The sequence below is a fragment of the Ammospiza nelsoni genome, chromosome 16 (genome assembly GCF_027579445.1).
Source record: "Ammospiza nelsoni isolate bAmmNel1 chromosome 16, bAmmNel1.pri, whole genome shotgun sequence".
Lineage (NCBI taxonomy): Eukaryota > Metazoa > Chordata > Aves > Passeriformes > Passerellidae > Ammospiza > Ammospiza nelsoni.
In genome coordinates, this window is record NC_080648.1 from 2371585 (window position 1) to 2391089 (window position 19505).

Below are 19505 nucleotides of genomic sequence, written 5' to 3' on the forward strand. Positions count from 1 at the left end.
TGTATCTTTGTGAGGGGAGGGATGTGCCAGCCCTGACCTGGCTCTGGCTCCTGCCTGTGACCCCCAGCAGCTCACACAATCCTTTCGGTTGGAAAAGCCTCTAAAATCATTGAGTCCAACCATTGAACTGGAGGCCCAAAGCAACCAGAGCTCCCCATGCTGTGCTGGCAAATGGGCAAATTCTGCAGCAGTGGGACCCCCGGCGGGGACCATCCTCCCTGGGGACAGAGCCCTTCCAGCCCGGAGCACAGCGTGAGTGTGCCGGGCTGTGCGGACAGCTCACATGCCCAAGGGGATTTTTTACACCCATTCCTTCACCGCATTCAATTTTCACGCCCCGCCGGTGGCAGCAGGGAGGTTTCCTGCAGCCGAAGGGGGGAGGGAGGGAAGGTGCTTCTCCCCAGACAAAGGGCGCTTGTCCCGCCGGGGGACAGGAGGGTCGCAGCGCTGATGTGGCAGCGGCGGGATGGAGCCGCGCTGCCCCGGGATGAGCGGGCGCTCCCCGTGTGCCCCGGGAGCCCCGGCGGCGGCGGGGCCGGGCCGTGACGTGGCAACTTCCGAGGTGAGTCCGGCTGCACCTTCCCCGAGAGCCAGTCCGCAGCTCCAACTGCTCGCCCCGCCGGCGGAGATGATGATCCCCAGGCAGCAGGGACGCCCAGGTACCCCGGGGGGCTGGCAGGGCTCTTCTTCCTTCCTTCCTCACTGCCCCCTGCTCCCACCCGTGCTGGCTCCACGGGATCTTGTGTTTACCGAGGGGTTGGGTCCCCCTGGGAGGTCCCCGTGGGGTTTGGTCCTGGATCAGCACCGTGGGGATGGGGGCGGAGAGGGGTGGGCAGAGGGCTCCCCACAAGAGCCGGGTGTGGTGTCCAAAGGCACCCAGGATAGGGGATGCCGGGATTACATCATCCTGCGAGCCCCAAACTTCAGCACCAAAACTTCCCCCGTGCTGCGAGCCCGAGGGAGGGAGGGGACACTCACGGGACCGTCCCATTCCCTGCCAGCTGCACGTGTGCGGGAGCTGCGGGCTCGAGGGCAGGACATGAGGACAGGACCGGGCTCGGCTCGGTGGTCACCACCGTGTCCCTGTGGCAGGTCACCCCGCTGAGCCATGAACGCCTCGGTGGCCGGCAGCCAGCTGAGACAGCACGAGCCCCAGGACGTGGCCGCCTTCACCCCCGTGTCCATCGTCAGGAGCGTGAGCAAGAAATCGGACGCGCTGCCGGTGATCTCGGTGATCGTGGTGCTCTTCGTGCTGCTGGCCGTGTTCATCGTGCTGCTGGTGCACTACGGCCCCCAGCTGCGCACGGTGCAGGTCACGCTGCACCACGAGCCCATGGCCCAGCACATGGACACCGTGCTCCTCACACAATGGAGGTGCCTGGATGCCCACGGCAAGATGGGCTCGGCTGGAGTGACCTGCCACTGCTCCTGCAGCCACCACCTTCCCCTCGGGAGTGCTGAGCCCAATGTCATCGAGATCACCTACCTGTGACACGGCCTGGGCACCCAGGCAGGGCTCGAGGGACGTGTCCCACTGGAAAAGCTGGGGTGGGATGTTCGGGTATCTCAGGACTCACTGCTGCCCACTCACAGAGGCTGCACCTCCCCAGACCCGTGTCTGGCCCCAGGAATGTCAGCCAGGAGGTTCAAGACCCATCTCCAGCCCCCAGAAGTCCAGCTCAGGGGTGTCACTGTCCCCAGGCAGGAGCTGGGTCCCAGCTGGGCTCTGAGGCTGGCTCAGCCTGCGTGGGACAGCTTTAGCATCTCTTCTGGTTTTACCTGCCCTGGTTTTACCTGTCCCACACTGCCTGGGAGTGGCCAGCAGAGCTGCCTGGGTCCTTGCCCCAGCTGGGGAGCTCTGGAGCTGTGCTCAGTCCCCTGGCAGTAGCTGGAAGTTGCATCATCTGGAATTGTTTTCCAGTGAAAGATATTTCCACACTCCACGGTGTCCTCATTACACTGTTTATATGTCACAGAAGAGCTTCCAGCCTCTCTCTGCCTCATGCTACAGCCCCTTTTCCCACACTGGGGGGCTGGAACATGGTCCTGCCCCTGCCAGCCCCCCCGGCCCCTCGGGCAAACAGCCAGGGGAGAGGAGGGCAGAGGATGCAGCTCCTGATTGTGTGTTGGGTGGAGCCAGTGACAGGGGACACGTGTCCTGCCCCCAGTGGACGTGGGTGACAGAAGAGCAGTGACACAGCAGAGGCAAGAGGTGATAATGGCACATCACAGCTGGCTGAACATCTGGAGGTGCTGGCACCAGAGAGGAAGTCCACGTGGGACTCTGGGCAGAGCCTGCAGCATCTCTGTGCAAAAGGAAGGGGAGACCTGAGGTCACCCTCGCTGTGGTCACCTTCACAGTGGTCACCCCACTGTGGTCACCCTCAGTGTGGTCACCCTCGCTGTGGTCACCTCTCTGTCCCCATCCCTGGGTGCTGTCCCAATGGTGGGGTTGGCACTGTCACCCTCAGTGGGGTGATGCTGAGGTGGCTCTATCACCCTGGGGAGACCCTTGTTGAGGTGGCACAGAGGGATCGGGAGAGGTGAAACCAGAGCCCTGCAGGTTCCTGGGGCTGTCAGAGCACGGTCCCTGTCCAGCCCTGGGGTCTCTGCAGTCCCAGCTTCTCCTCCCATGGTGGGCACAGGCCCTTGGTGTCTGCAGAGCCTGGGGAGGGAGCAGCCTCTGAGATCCCCCCGAGGATTTATTCTGCTGGACAGCCCCAGAAGTCAGGATACAGCTTCACCTCTCCCAGACTGGAAAAGCCAGGTCTGTGTCTGCCCTCAGACCCCTGGCACAAACCCTGTGGGCACAGCTGGACAGAGATGGCTTTACCTGTTCCACCAGGAGCTGGAGGTATTCCTGACGTGCCAGATGCTCCAGGATCCCCCCTTTCACTTATTTCCAGCCCTTCTTTTGCTTTAAAGCTGGACTTGCTGGAAACTTTTTGTCTCCACAAAAAACATAATTTATATTACTTTTTGGGAGGGTTGTTTTCTGTTTAGAATTTGTTCCCATTTGTTTTCCAGGGCTGATAGGGCATTATCAGCTCTCTTACACCCATGTTAGAGGAGATAAGGGCTGTCATTTCCATTGAAAATCGTGGAGTCCTGCTCCCCTTTCCGTGTCAAAAGAGGGCTTTGTTTGCAATGTCTATATCCCTAACAGCACCCCTGAGGAGATAATCACCTCCAGGGACTTCTCCTAATTAAGAAATTCTCTCTGTGACCATGGACAGGCCCTGGCACAGGGTGCCCAGGGAAGCTGTGGCTGCCCCTGGATCCCTGGCAGTGCCCAAGGCCAGGCTGGACAGGGCTTGGAGCAGCCTGGGACAGTGGGAGGTGTCCCTGCCATGGCAGGGGATGGCACTGGATGGGATTGAAGGTCCTTTCCAACCAAAACCATTCCATGATCTCTTTAAATGGCATCTGTGGGTTGTGGTCACCCCCACCAAGAGCTGGAGAGCATCACAAGATGACCCCTTGTGACCGTCACAAGATCTGCACTGTGACACCCAGAGAGGCCGCACCCTCCCCCTGGGGACATCACCAGTGTCACCTGCCCAGGCTGAGGCAGCAGAGCCGTCCCCAGCTTTGGTGGCTCTATCATTCCTGCTCAGGGAGCAGCTCCATCCAGCACAAAGCCTGTAATTAGAGGAACAGGAGCTTTCCTGACAGCTCCCTCTGAAGGACACCCACAGCAGGGAAACGTCATGTTTAGAGAGAAAAGACTAAAAACGTCTAAATACTAATAAAGAGAAAGACAAAATGGGTAATTATTGCTGGCACTTATTGATTTGCAGCCGCTGGGGACTCGTAAAGGTCTGATTGATGTCACAGCCCGGATCCATCACTTACCCTGTGCAGCACAGGGAGCCCACCCCGGGCTGGTGCTCAGGTGTTTTGGGTTGTCAAACTAAAATCAAATCACAGTGGCAGTGGAAGGTGGTGCTGCTGGGTGCCCCCTGCCCCCGTCCTGTCAGCAGCCCCCTGCACTCTGGGAAGATCCAGCTCTGAGGCCCCAGCCTTGGGGAGTTCTTCCATGTGTTTCATTTGCAAACAGAAATTTAGATACAAGTTATTGGAGCACAGGAAAGAAATTACTGTAAGACTTAGAATAGCAAATTAAATCATACAAGCGAGCGACAATATGCTGCCAGCTTTCTCCTCCAGAAGGACATCAAGGGTTAGATCTCAACTCATTGCTTTCTCCCACACAATAAAACATCATTTTTACAGCTTCTCCTCATTTCTCTTTGGCCAGCTCTCCCTCTCTCTGCTCACAGAATTGCTTTTTGTAGCACCGGGCTTTATAAAACACGTCAGGGTCCTGGAGCAGCAGAGCCGTGCATGACATTACCATAACATTATTCCTGTCTATTCAAACACCCAGCCTGGCCCAATTTACTTCACTTACAACTTTCTTCCCCTCCTTAATAATAATTCTTTTATGAGCACGGAGCAACAATAACTCTCCTTATCGTCCCTTCTGTGCAGGGCAGCTCCTGGAGCCCAGCAGGCAGGAGCTGCTTTGCTCAAAACCAGGTTTTTGCCTGGGGAAGCTTTCAGGAGCTGCTACATCCATAATTAACTCTGTCCTCACCAGGGATTGCCTGCACCCCCTTTTATTTCCCCCCTAATTAACGTGTTGCCCTGCAGGAAGGGAGGCACCTCTATAACCCCCCCAAAAGAGGATTTAGCGGGGGTACAGCGGGGTTTGGGGGAGACTGCTGTGATGCTGCAGTGCTGCCTAAAATCGTGTAAAACCCAGGGAAACGCCCTAAAATCGTGTGAAAGCGAGGGAAACACCCTGAAACTGTGCAAAACCGGGGGAAACACCCGAAAATTCTGTGAAACGGAGGGAAGCACCTGAAACCCGTACCAAACAGGGAGGGACCCAGAGCATCCGCTGAGGATGGAGGGGAGGCAGCTGCAGCGTCGCCCAAGGCTCCCTGCAGGGCTGGGGGCGACGGAGCCCCCCGGGACCATCGGGGGAAGGGCGATCGCAGCCCCTCCGTGGGGAGAGTTTGGGGGGCTCAGCACCCCCAGCCCCTGGGGCGGCGCCGGGGACAGGCGGGGACAGCGGCGGAGCCCAGCGCGGAGCAGCAGTGGGCTCTCGTGGTGGAGCGATCCAACTGCACAGCGCAGGCACCGCCGGGGCTGCTGCGCCTTCCCCGGCCCGCCCGGCCTCGGCAGGCACCGGGAGCCCCGGGCGGGCAGCGCTGCAGGAGCCCGCAGGGACACCCGGGTGGTTGGGATGGAAGGGGAGGATGAGCAGCACTGCCCAGGATGGAGCAGGAGGCACGGGGAGGTCACTTCAGCCGAGGTCACCTTTAGCCAGTGTCACCTTCAGCCAAGGTCACTTTCAGCCAGTGTCATCTTCAGCCGGTGTCACCTTCAGCTGGTGTCACCTTCAGCCGAGGTCACCTTCAGCCAAGGTCACTTTTAGCCAGTGTCACCTTCAGCTGGTGTCACCTTCACCCGAGGTCACCTTCAGCCAGTGTCACCTTCAGCTGGTGTCACCTTCACCCGAGGTCACCTTCAGCCAGTGTCACCTTCAGCCGGTGTCACCTGCTGGTTGTACGGAGATGAGCTCAGCTCACCCCGAGGGAAGGTCCCTGCACCTCCCGCGGAGCTCCGTGCCTGGTGTGAGAGGGGGAATCATGTCCTTCCTCCTGAGAAAGGGCCCCCGGGAGCCTCGCGGGTCCCTGCAGGCAGCTGGGGATGGGGAAGGCTCTGGGCTCCTTGTGCAGCTGCTCCTCACACACCTCATGCTCAGGGAGGGATTGCTGGCCACTGAAAATGGAGGGACACTTCTAGAGGAGCAAAGGGCTGAAAATTCATGGAATCACAGAATGTCCACAGTTGGAAGGGGCCCACAAGGATCATCCAGCCCAGCTCCTGGCCCTGCACAGACCCCCCAACAATCCCACCCTGTGCATCCCTGGAAATGGTGCCCAAACCCTCCTGGAGCTCTGGAGGCCTTGGGCACTGGAAGGGGCTTCAAAGTCTGCCCGGAGTCCCCTCTTGTCCAGGTGAACATCCCCAGCTCCCAGCCTGTCTTCATCAGAGAAAATTATTAGATATGAAAAAGCCTCTTCACTCTCATTTTGAGCTGCCCTCTGCTCCCTGCTGTGTTACGGCACAGCTCCTGGTCCCAGGCTAGCACCGTGTCAGCCCAAAATGACAAAGTTTGAACATCTCCAGCTGTGCAGTGGAGCTTGAAATAACCTGATGGTGCTGCTCTCTGCCAGGTGATGGACAGGGAGAGTGGTGCCTCCAGCACAGCTCTGCACCCCTGGGAGCTCAGGGTGCGCCCGTGCCCTGCTCTGGAGCCTGGGGAGCAGCTGAGCTGCAGAGAGCCAGGCTGGCACTCCTGAAAATGGCATTTCCAGCTGCTCTGGGCACGGACAGAGTCGGGCAGGAGCTGAAGGAAGCACAGTGATTGCACACAGTGAATGCATGAAGTGCTGTAATAATTCAATTCTTCCTGAGCTTTAAATGAAAGGGTTCAGGTGCAGTCTAAACCTTAGAGGAGGATTTTTGTGTTTGTAGCCACCGCAGTGGTCATGGAGGTCCTGAAGCACGTTGGGAGCCTGCTGGGGTGTGAACAGGAAACAGGAGGAGACATGTTTTGTTTTTAGCACCAGATCTCATTTCCCTGCCTGTGCTTCTGGCAAGTCTCAGCTCGACCCCGTTTTTCTTTCCTATTTTCTTGCAGCTTTCTGTCCATCTCCCTCCACGGCACTGATTTGCAGCTCAGCCATGCTTTTGCAGCACCCTCCTGCCAGCTGGGAATGTTCTGCTGGCTGAGGGTCACAGGCCTGGTCTGTAGGGGTTTATTCCTGAAGAATCATCAATAATTCATGCAGGAGCTCCTCCAGCTCCTCTTGGGCAGGCCAGACCTGTCACCAGTGCTGGGATCTGTACAGACAGGCTGGGGACAGTGCTCAGGGGGCTCACAGCCTGGTGACAGTGACTTCTCCTCCCAGTCTTTCCCTGAGCGAACTGGTACTCAAAATCCCACCTGGGGAGAAAAATGAGTGGTTTGGAGGTTTGGAATCCTCCCAGCTGAGGGGTGGGGATGGCAGCAAGTGGGATCTGGCAGGTGGGTGCTGGAGTCGGGGGGATTCACCTCCTGTGGTGTCAGTGATGGGTTAAACACAGGCACTGGGGGAGAGTGGCTGGTTCTGCAGTGGGATTGGGAGGTGATGGGGCAAGGAAACCCCAGGCAGGGCTCCTCAGGGAACTCTCACAGTCTTGGGGTGTCATATTTATTTCCTTTCCCTTGTGATGCTCCAGCGTGGTTCTTCTGTTCTGCTCCATCCCTGAAAAGGAAAAGCATTAAAAACCCGGGAGGTGGAGGGATAACAGCCCCAGCAGAAGGAAGTGGCCTTCCCACCTCCCCTCCCAAAATCGGGCACGGGCTGTGAGACATCCGCTTCTCCAGCCGGAGCTCCGCGGGCAGCGGGAGCGGGCGGGATCAGGCGGGATCATCCCTCCGGGAGAGCCCCGGGCTGCGCAGGAGGAAGCGCGAGCACAAAGCAGGGAAATGACTTGGCAAAGGTCACCTGGAGCTGGGGCCGAGCCCAGGAATAGCACCGGGCTCCGGCCACCCCCCGCAGCACCGTCCCTTCCTCCCGCGGTGCTGAGGGCACAGCTCGTGGCACTGCGGTGGCTTTGGCTTTGCTGCTCTTTGTGACACCAAAATTCACCATGGCAAAGGAAACTGATGACAGCAGAACCTCACCTGGGAAATCCAGAGTGTGAGGGGAGCTGGGAGGGATGGGAATAGGCTGGGGGGGACAGGGGTGCCCATCAAGGCTGGAAAAGCAGGAGGAGAAGGTGAGGACAGGACACCAAAGGCTGCTGGAGGCTGCCTGGAAGGTGTGGAGACACAAAGATGCTGTGGCTGGTGGGGCTTCAACCACACCTTGAGAATGCTCCAGAGCACCCAAGGGAAATTCCAGATGACCTTCCCTGTTCTGAATGCCTTCTGTCACCTCGAGACCAAAGCAAACCCAGCCTGGGGCCTGGGGGCTCTGCAGGCTCAGGAGGAATATGTGGAACACCTTCAGGCTGTGCTACCTGTGTGTGTACAGCTGGCCAGCTGTGGTGATACTGGTACAACAGCTGGGCAGCCTGAAGGTGGGGGCTCAGGGTGAGGTGCTGAAATAAGGCCAAGAAGGGATTTGATGGTGCAGGAGTGACGCCAGGGAAATCAGTGCTGAGCCAAGCTGGGATGGAGCACGTGCCAAGAGAGGGAGCAGCCAGGACAGCCGGATGCAGGGATGGGGAGAGGCCTGAACGGACACAGGCTGTGTCTGCCAGCACCTCCCTCCTTCCCTCGTGCCCTCCCGGCTGTGTTTGGCGTGGCCACGCTCCTGCTGATTCATCAGCTCATTTTGGTGTGTCCAGCTGGAACTGGTGACATCAGCACCTCTGTACTGGGAAAGGTGACTTGGGCTCATCGCCCTCCAAAGGCAGAGCAAGGAGCAGGGATTGCACTTGGATTTAGGGAAAATGTCAAAGTCTGAGATGTAGAAGTGTGAAGAACAAGGCTTTGCGTCAATGAAGAAGCAGGAGTCCATCACCTCTTCCTGAAGCGCAAGAGGCTTGTGTTGGGTCAGGGCCTGCAGGAATACCACCTTCTGAACAGTGTGCGCTGCAGGTGACAGCGGTGACGGTCCCCCGAGGCTGGGATCGGAGGGCACTTCCACACCCTCTCACTGCCGGGCCTGTGCCGCCCCACAAGCCCCCACCCAGCCCCGGCATTGTACCAGCCCGGTCCTCCCTTTTCCTGTAGGAGGGGTTTCCATAGGATGTCTGCCGCTCCATCCCCAGCCCGGCCAGCCGGCCGGTGGCTGCTCCGGGGACGGTCCCTCCGCTCCGGGCTGTCCCGGCCGGGGAGCCCCGGTGATGGCAGCGCGGGGAACAGCCACCAGCCCTGCTTGTGACTTCCCCTCCTTTCCAAGCTCTGGCTGGAGCCCACGGCCCTCGGAGATGGCAGAGGATGGCGAGGCCCTGCGGTGGCCCTGAGGACTCTGCGGGGATGCGGTGGCCGGCGGGACAGCCCATGGCAGCGCGGCGGGGCCGCGGGGGCTCTGCCAGCAGCGTGCTGGGGCTGAGCCGCTCGGCGCTGCGGCTGCCGGCGCTCTGGTGGTGGTACCTGTTCCTGAGCGCCGATGCCCAGGAGGTGGCCACGTTCACGGTGCAGTACCGGGTGCTGGAGGAGGTGCCCCCGGGAACTGTCATAGGGAGCCTGGCCGAGCACTTTGAGGGCGGCGAGAGCGGCGAGGCGGCCGAGACCTTTCAGCTGATGGAGACCCCCGGCAGGTTCCCGCTGCACGTGGGCAGCGGGGATGGGGTGCTCAGCACGGCTGGGCGGGTGGACAGGGAGCAGCTGTGCCGCCACAGTGATCCCTGCTGGGTGTCCTTCGACGTGCTGGCTGCCCAGAACCCGGCCCTGATCCACGTGGAGGTTCAGGTGATGGACATCAATGACAACGCGCCGCGGTTCCCCACGCCCGAGCTGGAGCTGGAGATCTCAGAGAGCGCATCCCTGCGGACACGGATCCCGCTGGATCGAGCCGTGGATGCTGACGCTGGCTCCAACGCCCGCTGCTCCTACGCCCTCTCCCCCAGTGAGCACTTTGCTCTGGAGGTCGTCTCCAGCTCTGATGGGATGAGGCACGCGGAGCTTGTCGTGGTTAAGGAGGTGGATCGGGAGCTGCACTCCTCCTTTGACCTCGTGCTGACGGCCACGGATCATGGGGAGCAACCAAAATCAGGTACTGCTTTGATTAAAGTCATTGTCCTCGACTCCAATGACAACAGCCCCGTGTTTGCAGAGAGCTCCCTGACGGTGGAGGTTCAGGAGGACGCCCAGCCCGGGACCCTCCTTGTGACCGTCACGGCCACTGACCCTGACCAGGGTCCCAATGGGGAGATCGAGTACAGCCTGAGCAGGCACGCGCCCCCCGAGGTGCTGAGCACCTTCAGCATCGACACCCGCACGGGCAGCATCCTCCTGAGGCTCCCTCTAGACTACGAGGAGACCCACGCCTACGAGCTGGACGTGCAGGCGCGGGATCTGGGCGCCAACCCCATCCCGGCACACTGCAAGGTCCTGGTCAAGGTCCTGGATGTCAATGACAACGCTCCTGATGTCCATGTCACCTGGGCCGCGCGGGAGCCTGTGCTGTCCGAGGCCCTCCCCAAGGACAGCTTTGTGGCCCTGGTGACAGCCAGCGACCCTGACTCGGGAAGCAACGGGCAAGTGCTCTGCTCCCTCAGCCAGGGCTACGAGCACTTCAGGCTGAAGAGGACCAACAGCCACAGCTTCGCGCTGCTGACCAACGCCTCGCTGGACCGCGAGCGGCGCGCCGAGTACAACCTGACGCTGGTGGTGCGGGACATGGGGGACCTGTCCCTGGCCGTGCTGAAACACCTCACCATCTGCATCAGTGATGTCAATGACAACGCCCCAGCCTTTGAGAAGGCCGCCTACGAGGCTGCTGTTGCTGAGAATGGTGAAGCACCTGCCTTCCTGCTCACTGTCCGTGCCACTGACCCTGACCTGGGCTCCAACGGGAAAGTCACCTACAGGATCCTGGACCCCTCTGCTTTGGGGCTGGTCTCAGTCGACCCCATCACTGGAGACATTTTTGCCCTCCAAGCTTTTGATTATGAGCAGGTGAGGAGCCTGGAGTTCCTGGTGACAGCAGAGGATGGAGGGCATCCCAAGCTGGCATCCAACATCTCCATCAGGCTGGCTGTGCTTGACCGGAATGACAACGCACCCATCATCACCACGCCAGCACTGGTGGGAGGGGTGGCCACGCTCTCTGTCCTGGTCAATGTGGACACCGGCTGCTGCTGGGTGGTCCCTGGGAATGGGAGCACCCAGGGGGCTGCAGCAGTGACCAATTCCACACTCATGTCGTGCCCTGCCAACCCCTTCCTCTTCACCATCGTGGCCCGGGATGTGGACTCCGGCACCAATGGGGCTCTTCGGTATGATCTGGTGGGTGGGGATGATGCCGGGCTCTTCATCCTGGACCCGCTGCTGGGGCAGGTGTCCCTCAACGCCAGCAATGCCAGCAGCCTGGCCGGCAGCCAGCAGGAGCTGCTGGTGCGGGTGAGTGACCAGGGGGACACTCCCCTGCACACCCTGGCCCGGCTCCGCTTGCTGTTCCGGCGGCACGGCGCCTTCTCCAAGATGTCAGCGCGGGATCCCGGCTGGCCCAGCCTGTCCGTGCTGCTGCTCATCTGCCTGGCCGCTCTGCTGGGCGGCTGCGTGCTGCTGCTGGCGCTCACCCTGTCCCTGCGCAAGAAGGACAAGAAGGACGGCATGGCCTACAACTGCCGGGAGGCGGAGGACGCCCGCAGGCAGCAGCAGCTCAAGAAGCCGCACAGGCAGATCCAGAAGGCCGACATCCACCTGGTGCCGCTGCTCCGGGGCCGCCCCCGGGAGCCCGAGCCCCCCCGGGCCTGCCAGGAGGAGCAGCCCGACATGGCCACCCCTGCGACCGGGGAGTCCCCGCAGGCTCCCCTGCACCTCACGCCCACTCTCTACAGGACCCTGAGGAATCAGAGGACACAAAAGGGCTCGGAGGAGCAGCAGGGCACCTTGGAGCTGCCCGTCCTGCAGCGCCGGCCCTGCCCGCCCCACAGAGCCAAGCACGCCGTGAGGGAGGCTGCGGGCCCCGCGGAGGCACCGCCGCACGGCAAGAGCTTGGTGAAGCCACCCATGGGAGAGCCCCGAGTGCCAGCCGAGCCGCCCGTGGGTGCGGGGGGACCCGGGCAGCCCCAGCCCCACCAGCAGATCCTCAGGAGCCTGGTCCGGCTGTCGCTGGTGGCCCTGGCGGAGCAGAGCCCGACCGGGGAGTTCGCCATGGAGTCGCCCCCAGTGCAGGTAGGAGCCGTTCCGGGCGTTCCTGGCGTGTGGGCACCCCCAGCCCTTCCTTGCCCGGGCCGTGCCCACCCTGGCGCGGTGGGAATGGGCAGCCTGAGGGTCTTTGCTTGGTCTCTTCCCCAGGCCTGGGTAGGATGAGCATCCCCTCACCCAGCAGGGTCACCCCAGCAGGGTCACCCCAGCGGGACAGGCGGGAGCGGGGCTGGCACAGGGTGTGACAAGGGGACAATCCCAGGGACAGGGACAGCAGGAGGGCTGCAGGGGAAGCTCGGGCCCAGGTGGGCTGCCCAGTGCTTGTTTTTCCCCGGTGTGGGGATGCTGAGCCATCTGCAGGAGGAGGAAACGCTATAAAAAGGCCGGGGGGCTCGGAGGGACGTCCTGGCAGGAAGCAGCTTGAGTGGCCGGCCCGGGGCTCAACAGGCTTTTCCTGCCTTGCAGCAAATCTCCCAGCTGCTCTCCCTGCTGCACCAGGGCCAGTTCCAGCCCAAAACAAACTACAGGGGAAACAAGTACACGGCCAAGAACGGCAGCAGGTAAAGCTGGCTCCCAGCACTTCCCTTCCCCACGCCCCCTTCCCCTGCCCCAGCCCCACCAGGCTAAAACCTCCGAGGGCAGAGACACACAAGGAAAAGCCTCATCTCCTGAGTTTGGAGGTTCTCCCTTCAGGGGCAGGTTGTGCTCCTCATGGTATCCAGCTGCTCTTTGCCTCCTTCCTGGGGTACCTTTGGCAGGTCCCTCCATACTCACTTGAGCTCTTCCATGGCCATGAGCCATCCCTTGCCAAGAACTCTGATGCTTCTGGGTGCTCAGGAGCACAGAGGGGCCCAGCTATGGAGGCAGCAGCACAAGGATGAGTGTTCTCATAGCTCTGGATGCTTTCTTAGTGCCTGTCAACATGAGTTTGGGACACCTGACCCTGTGCCAGGGGGCAGATGAGTGAGGAACTGCAGCAGGGCTGGAGGCACTGAGATATCCCAGCTGTGTGCTAAAGATATCCCCAAACTTCATGGTGTTCCCATTAAATTATGCTGTGTGCTCTGGGTACACACTCCTGAGGATGCTGAGTCTTCATCACTGCCTTGCTGTGTCCCCCTGTCCCCACCTGGCCAGGCCACGGGCAGACACAGCTTTCTCCACCTTTCTCACCTGCAGCTGCAGAGGATGGAGAGGGAGGGAGAGCAGCTCCAGGGTATCTGGGGTGCTCCTCACTTGGTCCTGCAGGGGAAAGCTCCTCTGAATTAATGGGGAGGAGCCAGCAAGTCCCTGTTTGCTCAGGATATGCCCCTAGACCCCTGGAAATGTTCCAGACCAGGTTGGACTGGGCTTGGAGCAAGCTGGGACTATGGAGGGTGTCCCTACCCGTGGCAGGGGGTGGAATGAGATGGGCTTTAAGGTCCCTTCCAACCCTTCTGTGGTTCTCTGATCTTGCTGCAGAAGGATAAAAACCCTTTCAGGCAAGAAATGTGGAGCAACTCCCCAAACCTCATTAACTGATGGGCATTCAAAATGCCTTTGGTTCTGTGGGTGGTGCATGGGGAGGCTGCCCGGAGCCTCTCTTTGGGGCATTTTGGGGAGATAGAGACCCTTCCAAAGGCTCACTGGGGCTGAAGTGACCTGGGTGTTGTGACCCCTGGCAGGGCTGCAGGGCTGGACACGGGGCTGGACACAGGGCTGGACACGGGGCTGGACACAGGGCTGGACACAGGGCTGGACACGGACTGCCTGAGCACCAAGGACAGCGGGCACGGCGAGAGCGAGGCCGGCGACCGCGACTGCGACAGTGCCTTCGAGCTCTCCGTGCAGCAGCTCGTGGGAGAGGAGCTGGAGACCCTCCTGGAGCCACAGGCAGGTGAGGTGACCTCGCTGCTGGGACAGGCTGGGGCTGGGGGGGCTGCAGCAGTGGGATATCCTCAGGTAACCCACACTAACCCTATCCAGGAGGTCCTGCAGCAACCAGGGCATGTCGCACCTCCCAGAGAGGCTCTGGCAGGGGCAGTGCTTGGGGCAGCATGTCTGGGCCATCGCAGGCTTTTGGTAGCAGGCCAAGGGACTTGCTGAGCTTCACATTGGTCTTTCCATGTGTTTATGGCTGCTCTTCCCTCCCATGGACGTGTGAGCTTGGCCTCTGTCATTGCTGAGGGGTGAGGGCCAGTTGCACATTGCAGCTGGTGAGCTGCTTCCCATGCTGGCCTGAGCCCTCCCTTCGTGGTCTCCTGGTCTGTGCAGAGTGAGAAAGGTGAACACTTGTCCTTGTCAAACCCCTCAAGATGTTATCTACCCTCAGAGCCCCACTGGATCCTCCTTCCTCTTCATCTCCTGTGACCAACCTGCTGCTAATTTTATCTTTTTTGAGATGTGTGACCAGAATTGTTGTGCAGTGTTTAGGATCCACTGGGGGTACAAGGAGGTTTTCTTGTGTGTTCCTAATTCCTCTCCTGCCCAAGCTCCACGCTGAGCCCTGTTTGTTGTGGCTCCCAAATCCCTCCTCTGCGTGGAGGGAGAGCCATCAACACATGACAGGTTGTTGTTCCCTGTGACAATTATCTGACAGTTGGTGACACAGAAATTCACCAGCCACACTTTGCTCATGGCAGTCAGCATTATCAGGTCCTTCAGCAACCCTCTGCTTTTGGGTGTTTTAGTGGAGTCAACACCAACATTGTCCCCTTGCCATATCATTTATCACTGTGTTGAGCAGATACTCTGGGACTCTGCTAATGACCTCCCTTGGTGAGGAAGATTAATTATTCCTACCCTCACTTCCCAGCTTTTAAAACATATTAGTCCCTACAGAACCTGGCTGTAAATTCAGGCACAGCTCAGGTGCCCTGCAAGCCTGGCTGGTGCTGTTCCATCAGCTCAGGTGACCTCTGCCTTCACAGAATTGAATTCTAGAACAGTTTGGGTGGGAAGGGACCTTAAAGTCCATCCAGTGCCACCCCTGCCATGCAGGGACACCTCCCACTGTCCTAGGCTGCTCCCAGCCCTGGCCTTGGGCACTGCCAGGGATCCAGAGGCAGCCCCAGCTGCTCTGGGCACCCTGTGCCAGGGCCTGCCCACCCTGCCAGGGAACAATTCCCTCCCAATATCCCATCCAGCCCTGCCCTCTGGCTCTGGGAAGCCATTCCCTTGTCCTGGCACTCCAGACCCTTGTCCAGAGCCTCTCCATGCAGGACTCTCCATGCAGCCCTTCCAAATTTCAGAACACAATTCCCCATGTGACAATGTCAGGTGGTTCCTCTGGGAGCAGCAGCTCCATGGCTCTCTCTGCTGAGCCTTGCACAGAAGGATTTCTCTGAATCTGCCTGGGCTGGGTTCACCTTCACATACTTAAAAACTCCTGTCACCATTTCCACCTCCCCTCCTGCATTCATTTGAAGCAGTAGTTAATGAACAGCAGCTAATAAACCAGGCAATTTCATAACTGAGTTCCTCTGGCACTCCGGGGTGAATACCATCTGGGCCTGACATTTTCTACATGTTCCTTTTATTGATTTGTTCTAAAAATCTCCTCTCTTGGCATTTCAATTTGAAAGAGTTGGGCTGACTCATGTCCTGTAGCAGAAATTTCATTGTGGAGCCTCTGTGCTCCTCCACAGAAAAGAAACTCCTTGAGCTTTGCTGCTGGGGTGGTTTGAATTCCAGAGCTGGGCATTTTTGGTGCTGAAGGTAGAAGCTGCTGCTTCTCCCCCTTTGCCTCCCTGCTCTTTTATTCCAGTAAGGAGCAAACAAAGGAAAGGCTGAGACCTAAAAGCTTCCTTGGGTTCTGAGGTCCTGCAGCCAAGAGCAGGGAACCAAGAGGAGCCCAGCTCCATCCCAGGTGCACTGACATGCCCTGATCCCAGAAAAGGGACTGGGGGAGCTGCCCAGCAGCTCTGGATCCAGTCCTGCCCACACAAGGATGGAAAATCAGAGCTATGGTGAGGCTGATCCATGAAATGCCATCTCCCATGATTCTTGGATCTGACAGGACAATCATCCAGTTGGCCAAAGTCCTGGGATTCCATATGATCATTAGATCTGGAAAAGCCCTCCCAGACCATTGTTCCCCAGCACTGCCATGTCCACCAGTGACCCGTGTCCCCAGTGCCACATCCCCATTGCTGGGATGATGATTCCACCAATTAATTCCCTGGGCAGCTCCATGCCAGCAGGGAGTGCTGAGGCTGTGTGGATTCCTGCTGGCCTTGCCTAGAGGCTGATCTGTTCCAGAGCTGCAAACCCTCCTCAGGAGCCCAGAACTGCAAACTTTCCTCAGGAGCTTAGAGCTGCAACCCTTCCCCAGGAGCCCAGAGCTGTCCCAGGAGCCCAGAGCTGTCCCAGGAGCCCAGAGCTGCCAGTCCTTCCCCAGGAACCCAGAGCTGCAAACCTTCCCAAGGAGCCCAGAGCTGCCAGTCCTTCCCCAGGAGCCCAGAGCTGCCAGTCCTTCCCCAGGAACCCAGAGCTGCAAACCTGTCTCAGGAGCCCAGAGCTGCCTGCACAGACGGCCGAGCGCAGCCGCCAGAGCTGCCGGGCTCCTTCCTCCTCTCCCAGACACAAACAGAGCCGTGGACTTGCATTCTGAGAGGGAGGAAGGAAGCACTGCTGGTGCTCAGGAGCATCCTAACAGCTGGCTGAGGCTGGCTGGGCCTTTGTGCTGTTCCCAGCGGGGGGACTGCAATCCCGGGCAGCTCTGGGATTGTTGATGTTGTGGGATGAACTCGCAGCACCGTCTGTTAGCTCTGATCCCCCAGCAGCCCAGCACAGCACTCCCAGCAGCAGATGAGAGATAGAACTTTATGGATGATAAAAACAACCCCTGCTCCCCAAACACCATTAAAACAAGGCAGTAAAGAGTTATTGGTCAAATTAAACATACCTAATTATGAGGTTTTCATGGCCATGGGACCGTCAGCCCAGCTCTCCCTGCAGAGAGCAGACCAGTTGTGCCCTGCTCCAGAGCTGAGGCAGCCAAATATTCAGGGAATGAGGTGGCTTCGTGCAGACTGGGGAGGAGAAAACTGCATATTTTACAGCAAAATCTGCAGCACACTTGGGTGGTGTCTCAAGGAGCAGTCACTGCAACTCAAATACTAAGATTGCAGAAAGAAACCCTGGATGTGAAGCAACACAAAAGAATTTTGGGACTCCAGCTGAAACAAAAATCTAAGGGATGTACCTGCCCTTTTCTGCTTACCACGCTGGAGTCCCAGCTCTCTCCCCCAGCCCATGCCAGGGCAGTTATTTTCCAGAGGAAAAGGAGCAATTGCTTGGCTGGCTGAGGGAGGAGCCTTGTCTCAGTCACTCACTGCAGATCCCAGGTCCCAGCTGTGGCAGGGTATTGACCACCCTCTGGAATTAGCAGGACAAGAGCATTGGAATGGGGACCCTCCTTTCAGATGCCACTTTTTAGTCAGAGTCACACAATTATTATTACTACAGTGACACCAGCCCTTGCCACCCTGGGACTGCTGGGTTTAGTTACCAGTGAGGTTTTGCTGCTCCCAACACCTTCCCTAAACTGGCTGGTTGCTCTGAACTCCCCTGAGGTTCTGGGATGTGCTTTGGGAAGGAACAATGAGGGGCTGGAATGCAGCCTCTGTGCACCACAGCACGGACTCTTGTTTACCAGAGACCTCAAAAAACAAGAATCCCTGTTCCCCTTCCTGCTGTCTGACGAGGAAGCTATTCCAGGCTCTCCTTGCTATGGGGTCCTTCCTTTATTTTCCAGGAGATGTTTATTCATGGACATCTATAATCACTTCTTCTCTTGCCAACACTATTTTAAGCATAAAGATTTCCTCTGCTGGCGCATATCTCCTCAGGCTAATGACAGGTTGCAGTCAGATCCCTGGAGAGCACTTGCTTCCTTAGGAGCAGCAACCCCCAGCTCTTGGGGTCTCCATTGTGTCAGCCTGGATCACTCCTGGGTTCATCTCCAGAGTTTTCCCTGCTGGTGTGGTTTCAGCTCCCTCTCCCACAGATGCATAATCAGATTTGTGTGTAATTCCCCTAATCAGACCCAGTAACAATCCACCCTGGCTGTGCCTCCCTGCCAGCAGGGAATACCCTGAGTCCTCTGTGTGATTCCAGTTGCCCATTGTGGGCCACAATCAAATTACTGCTGCACTAACGAGCCTGCCCCAGCCCCCAGCCCAGGCTCCCCCTGCTCCTCAGCTGTTTCCAATCGAGGAACAACTACTTTAGAGCTCAATTGTTCAGTCCCAGTCTCCAACCATCCAGCTGTGCATTTTATAATCCAGAATTTCATTCTGGTGTTATTGTTTTCACAGTAACCCATTTCTTTTCGGTCTCAATCTGCCTCCTTAACAGCAAATTCCCACCCTGGAGTGACCCTGAAGGGAAGTCCACTATCTTTGTGTCCAACACTTCCCCCTGGAAAGCTTTTCATTGTCTGCTCCCCTTCAGCCAGTCCTGAACCCTCCCTCTCTCAGGCTTTGCTAACAATTTAGTGAAGTGCCAATTGAGACTGCAACAAATGAGAATGCACAGTGATTCTAATGGCTATTATATTAAAATGGCTATTACATATTATAGTAAAAACAAAACAAAACCCCCCATAGTTTCAAACCAGTTCTATTGTGGCTTTTTTTAGCTGCTGGTTTGCATGGTGTCACCGGTGATCTGTTTACCATCATGCCTCTCAGCTGATTTTAGATATTTTCATTTATCAATATTTTTATCAATTTATTTCCCTCCTTTTCTCTGCTGTGCTGTCCCTCCCCAGAGCTGGCCCTCAAGAGGCTGACAGCTGCAGACCCAGAGTGGGTGGCCCGGCTGTCCCTGCCCCTCACCAGCAGCTACAAGGACAACGTCTTCTGCCCCGACTCGCTGCGCTCCGCCGAGGATGAGGAGGCTGCAAGGCAGGAGACACCGAGGACCTTTGAGACCTTTGGCAAAGGTGCTGGGGCTGACCCTGGTGGCAGCGGGACGAGGCTGGCCAGCACCTTCCTGTCGGAGATGAGCACCCTGTTTGAGATGATCCTGTCCCAGAAGGTGCAGGTGCACAGCGAGGCGGGCGCGGGGCTGCTGCGGCAGCTGTCGGCCCGTGGGCACGGCCTCGGCCTGGGGGATGCTGCTCCAGGGCTGTAGCAGCTCTGTGGCTGTGGCAGGGAGAGAACACTCAGAGATTTGGGGTGCCCAGCCCTATCCCCAGCCCCAGCAGGGTCACTGTATGACCCATGCCTAGACAGGTGTATTCCTTCCTTTGCCTCGCCCCATCGAATTTCTCCACAACTGATTTCACCTTTAGTTCCCCTCCAGCTGCCTGTCCTTGCCTTCCTCCTCTCCCACCCTGCTCTCCCAGTGCTCTGCCAGCCTCCCATCCCACCCAGCAGCAGGAGGGCCTTTCCTCCCAGGACAGGCCCAGGCAAAGGGGTTGTGAGAACAACCACAGCACAGTGAGATACATCCATGTGATCACAGACTGTGAAAATACCTGTCACGGACACTGCTGCAGCTGGGCTCCAGGGTTTCAGTTATTTAAATAAAACTGTTTTTTTCTAACACTACCCTCTCTGTCAGCAGTGGAGCTGACATAATATATGTGCAGAAAGCCTGAAATGGCAGCTGGGGAAGGGGAGATGAGCCT

The 19505-nt window shown here is 58.4% G+C and overlaps 2 protein-coding genes across 2 annotated transcripts; both read left to right on the plus strand.

Annotated features, from left to right (window-relative positions):
* The first annotated feature begins 566 nt into the window (after positions 1-566).
* Positions 567-2377, plus strand: SMIM33 (small integral membrane protein 33). The gene is made up of 2 exons (XM_059483938.1): positions 567-659; positions 1093-2377. Exon 2 carries the CDS (start codon positions 1109-1111, stop codon positions 1490-1492), a length of 384 nt encoding a protein of 127 aa, XP_059339921.1. The 5' UTR covers positions 567-659; positions 1093-1108; the 3' UTR covers positions 1493-2377.
* Positions 2378-9010: 6633 nt separating this feature from the next.
* On the plus strand, positions 9011-19425 carry PCDH12 (protocadherin 12). The gene is made up of 4 exons (XM_059483602.1): positions 9011-11914; positions 12353-12447; positions 13552-13763; positions 18642-19425. Exons 1-4 carry the CDS (start codon positions 9011-9013, stop codon positions 19004-19006), a joined length of 3576 nt encoding a protein of 1191 aa, XP_059339585.1. The 3' UTR covers positions 19007-19425.
* Positions 19426-19505: the final 80 nt, after the last annotated feature.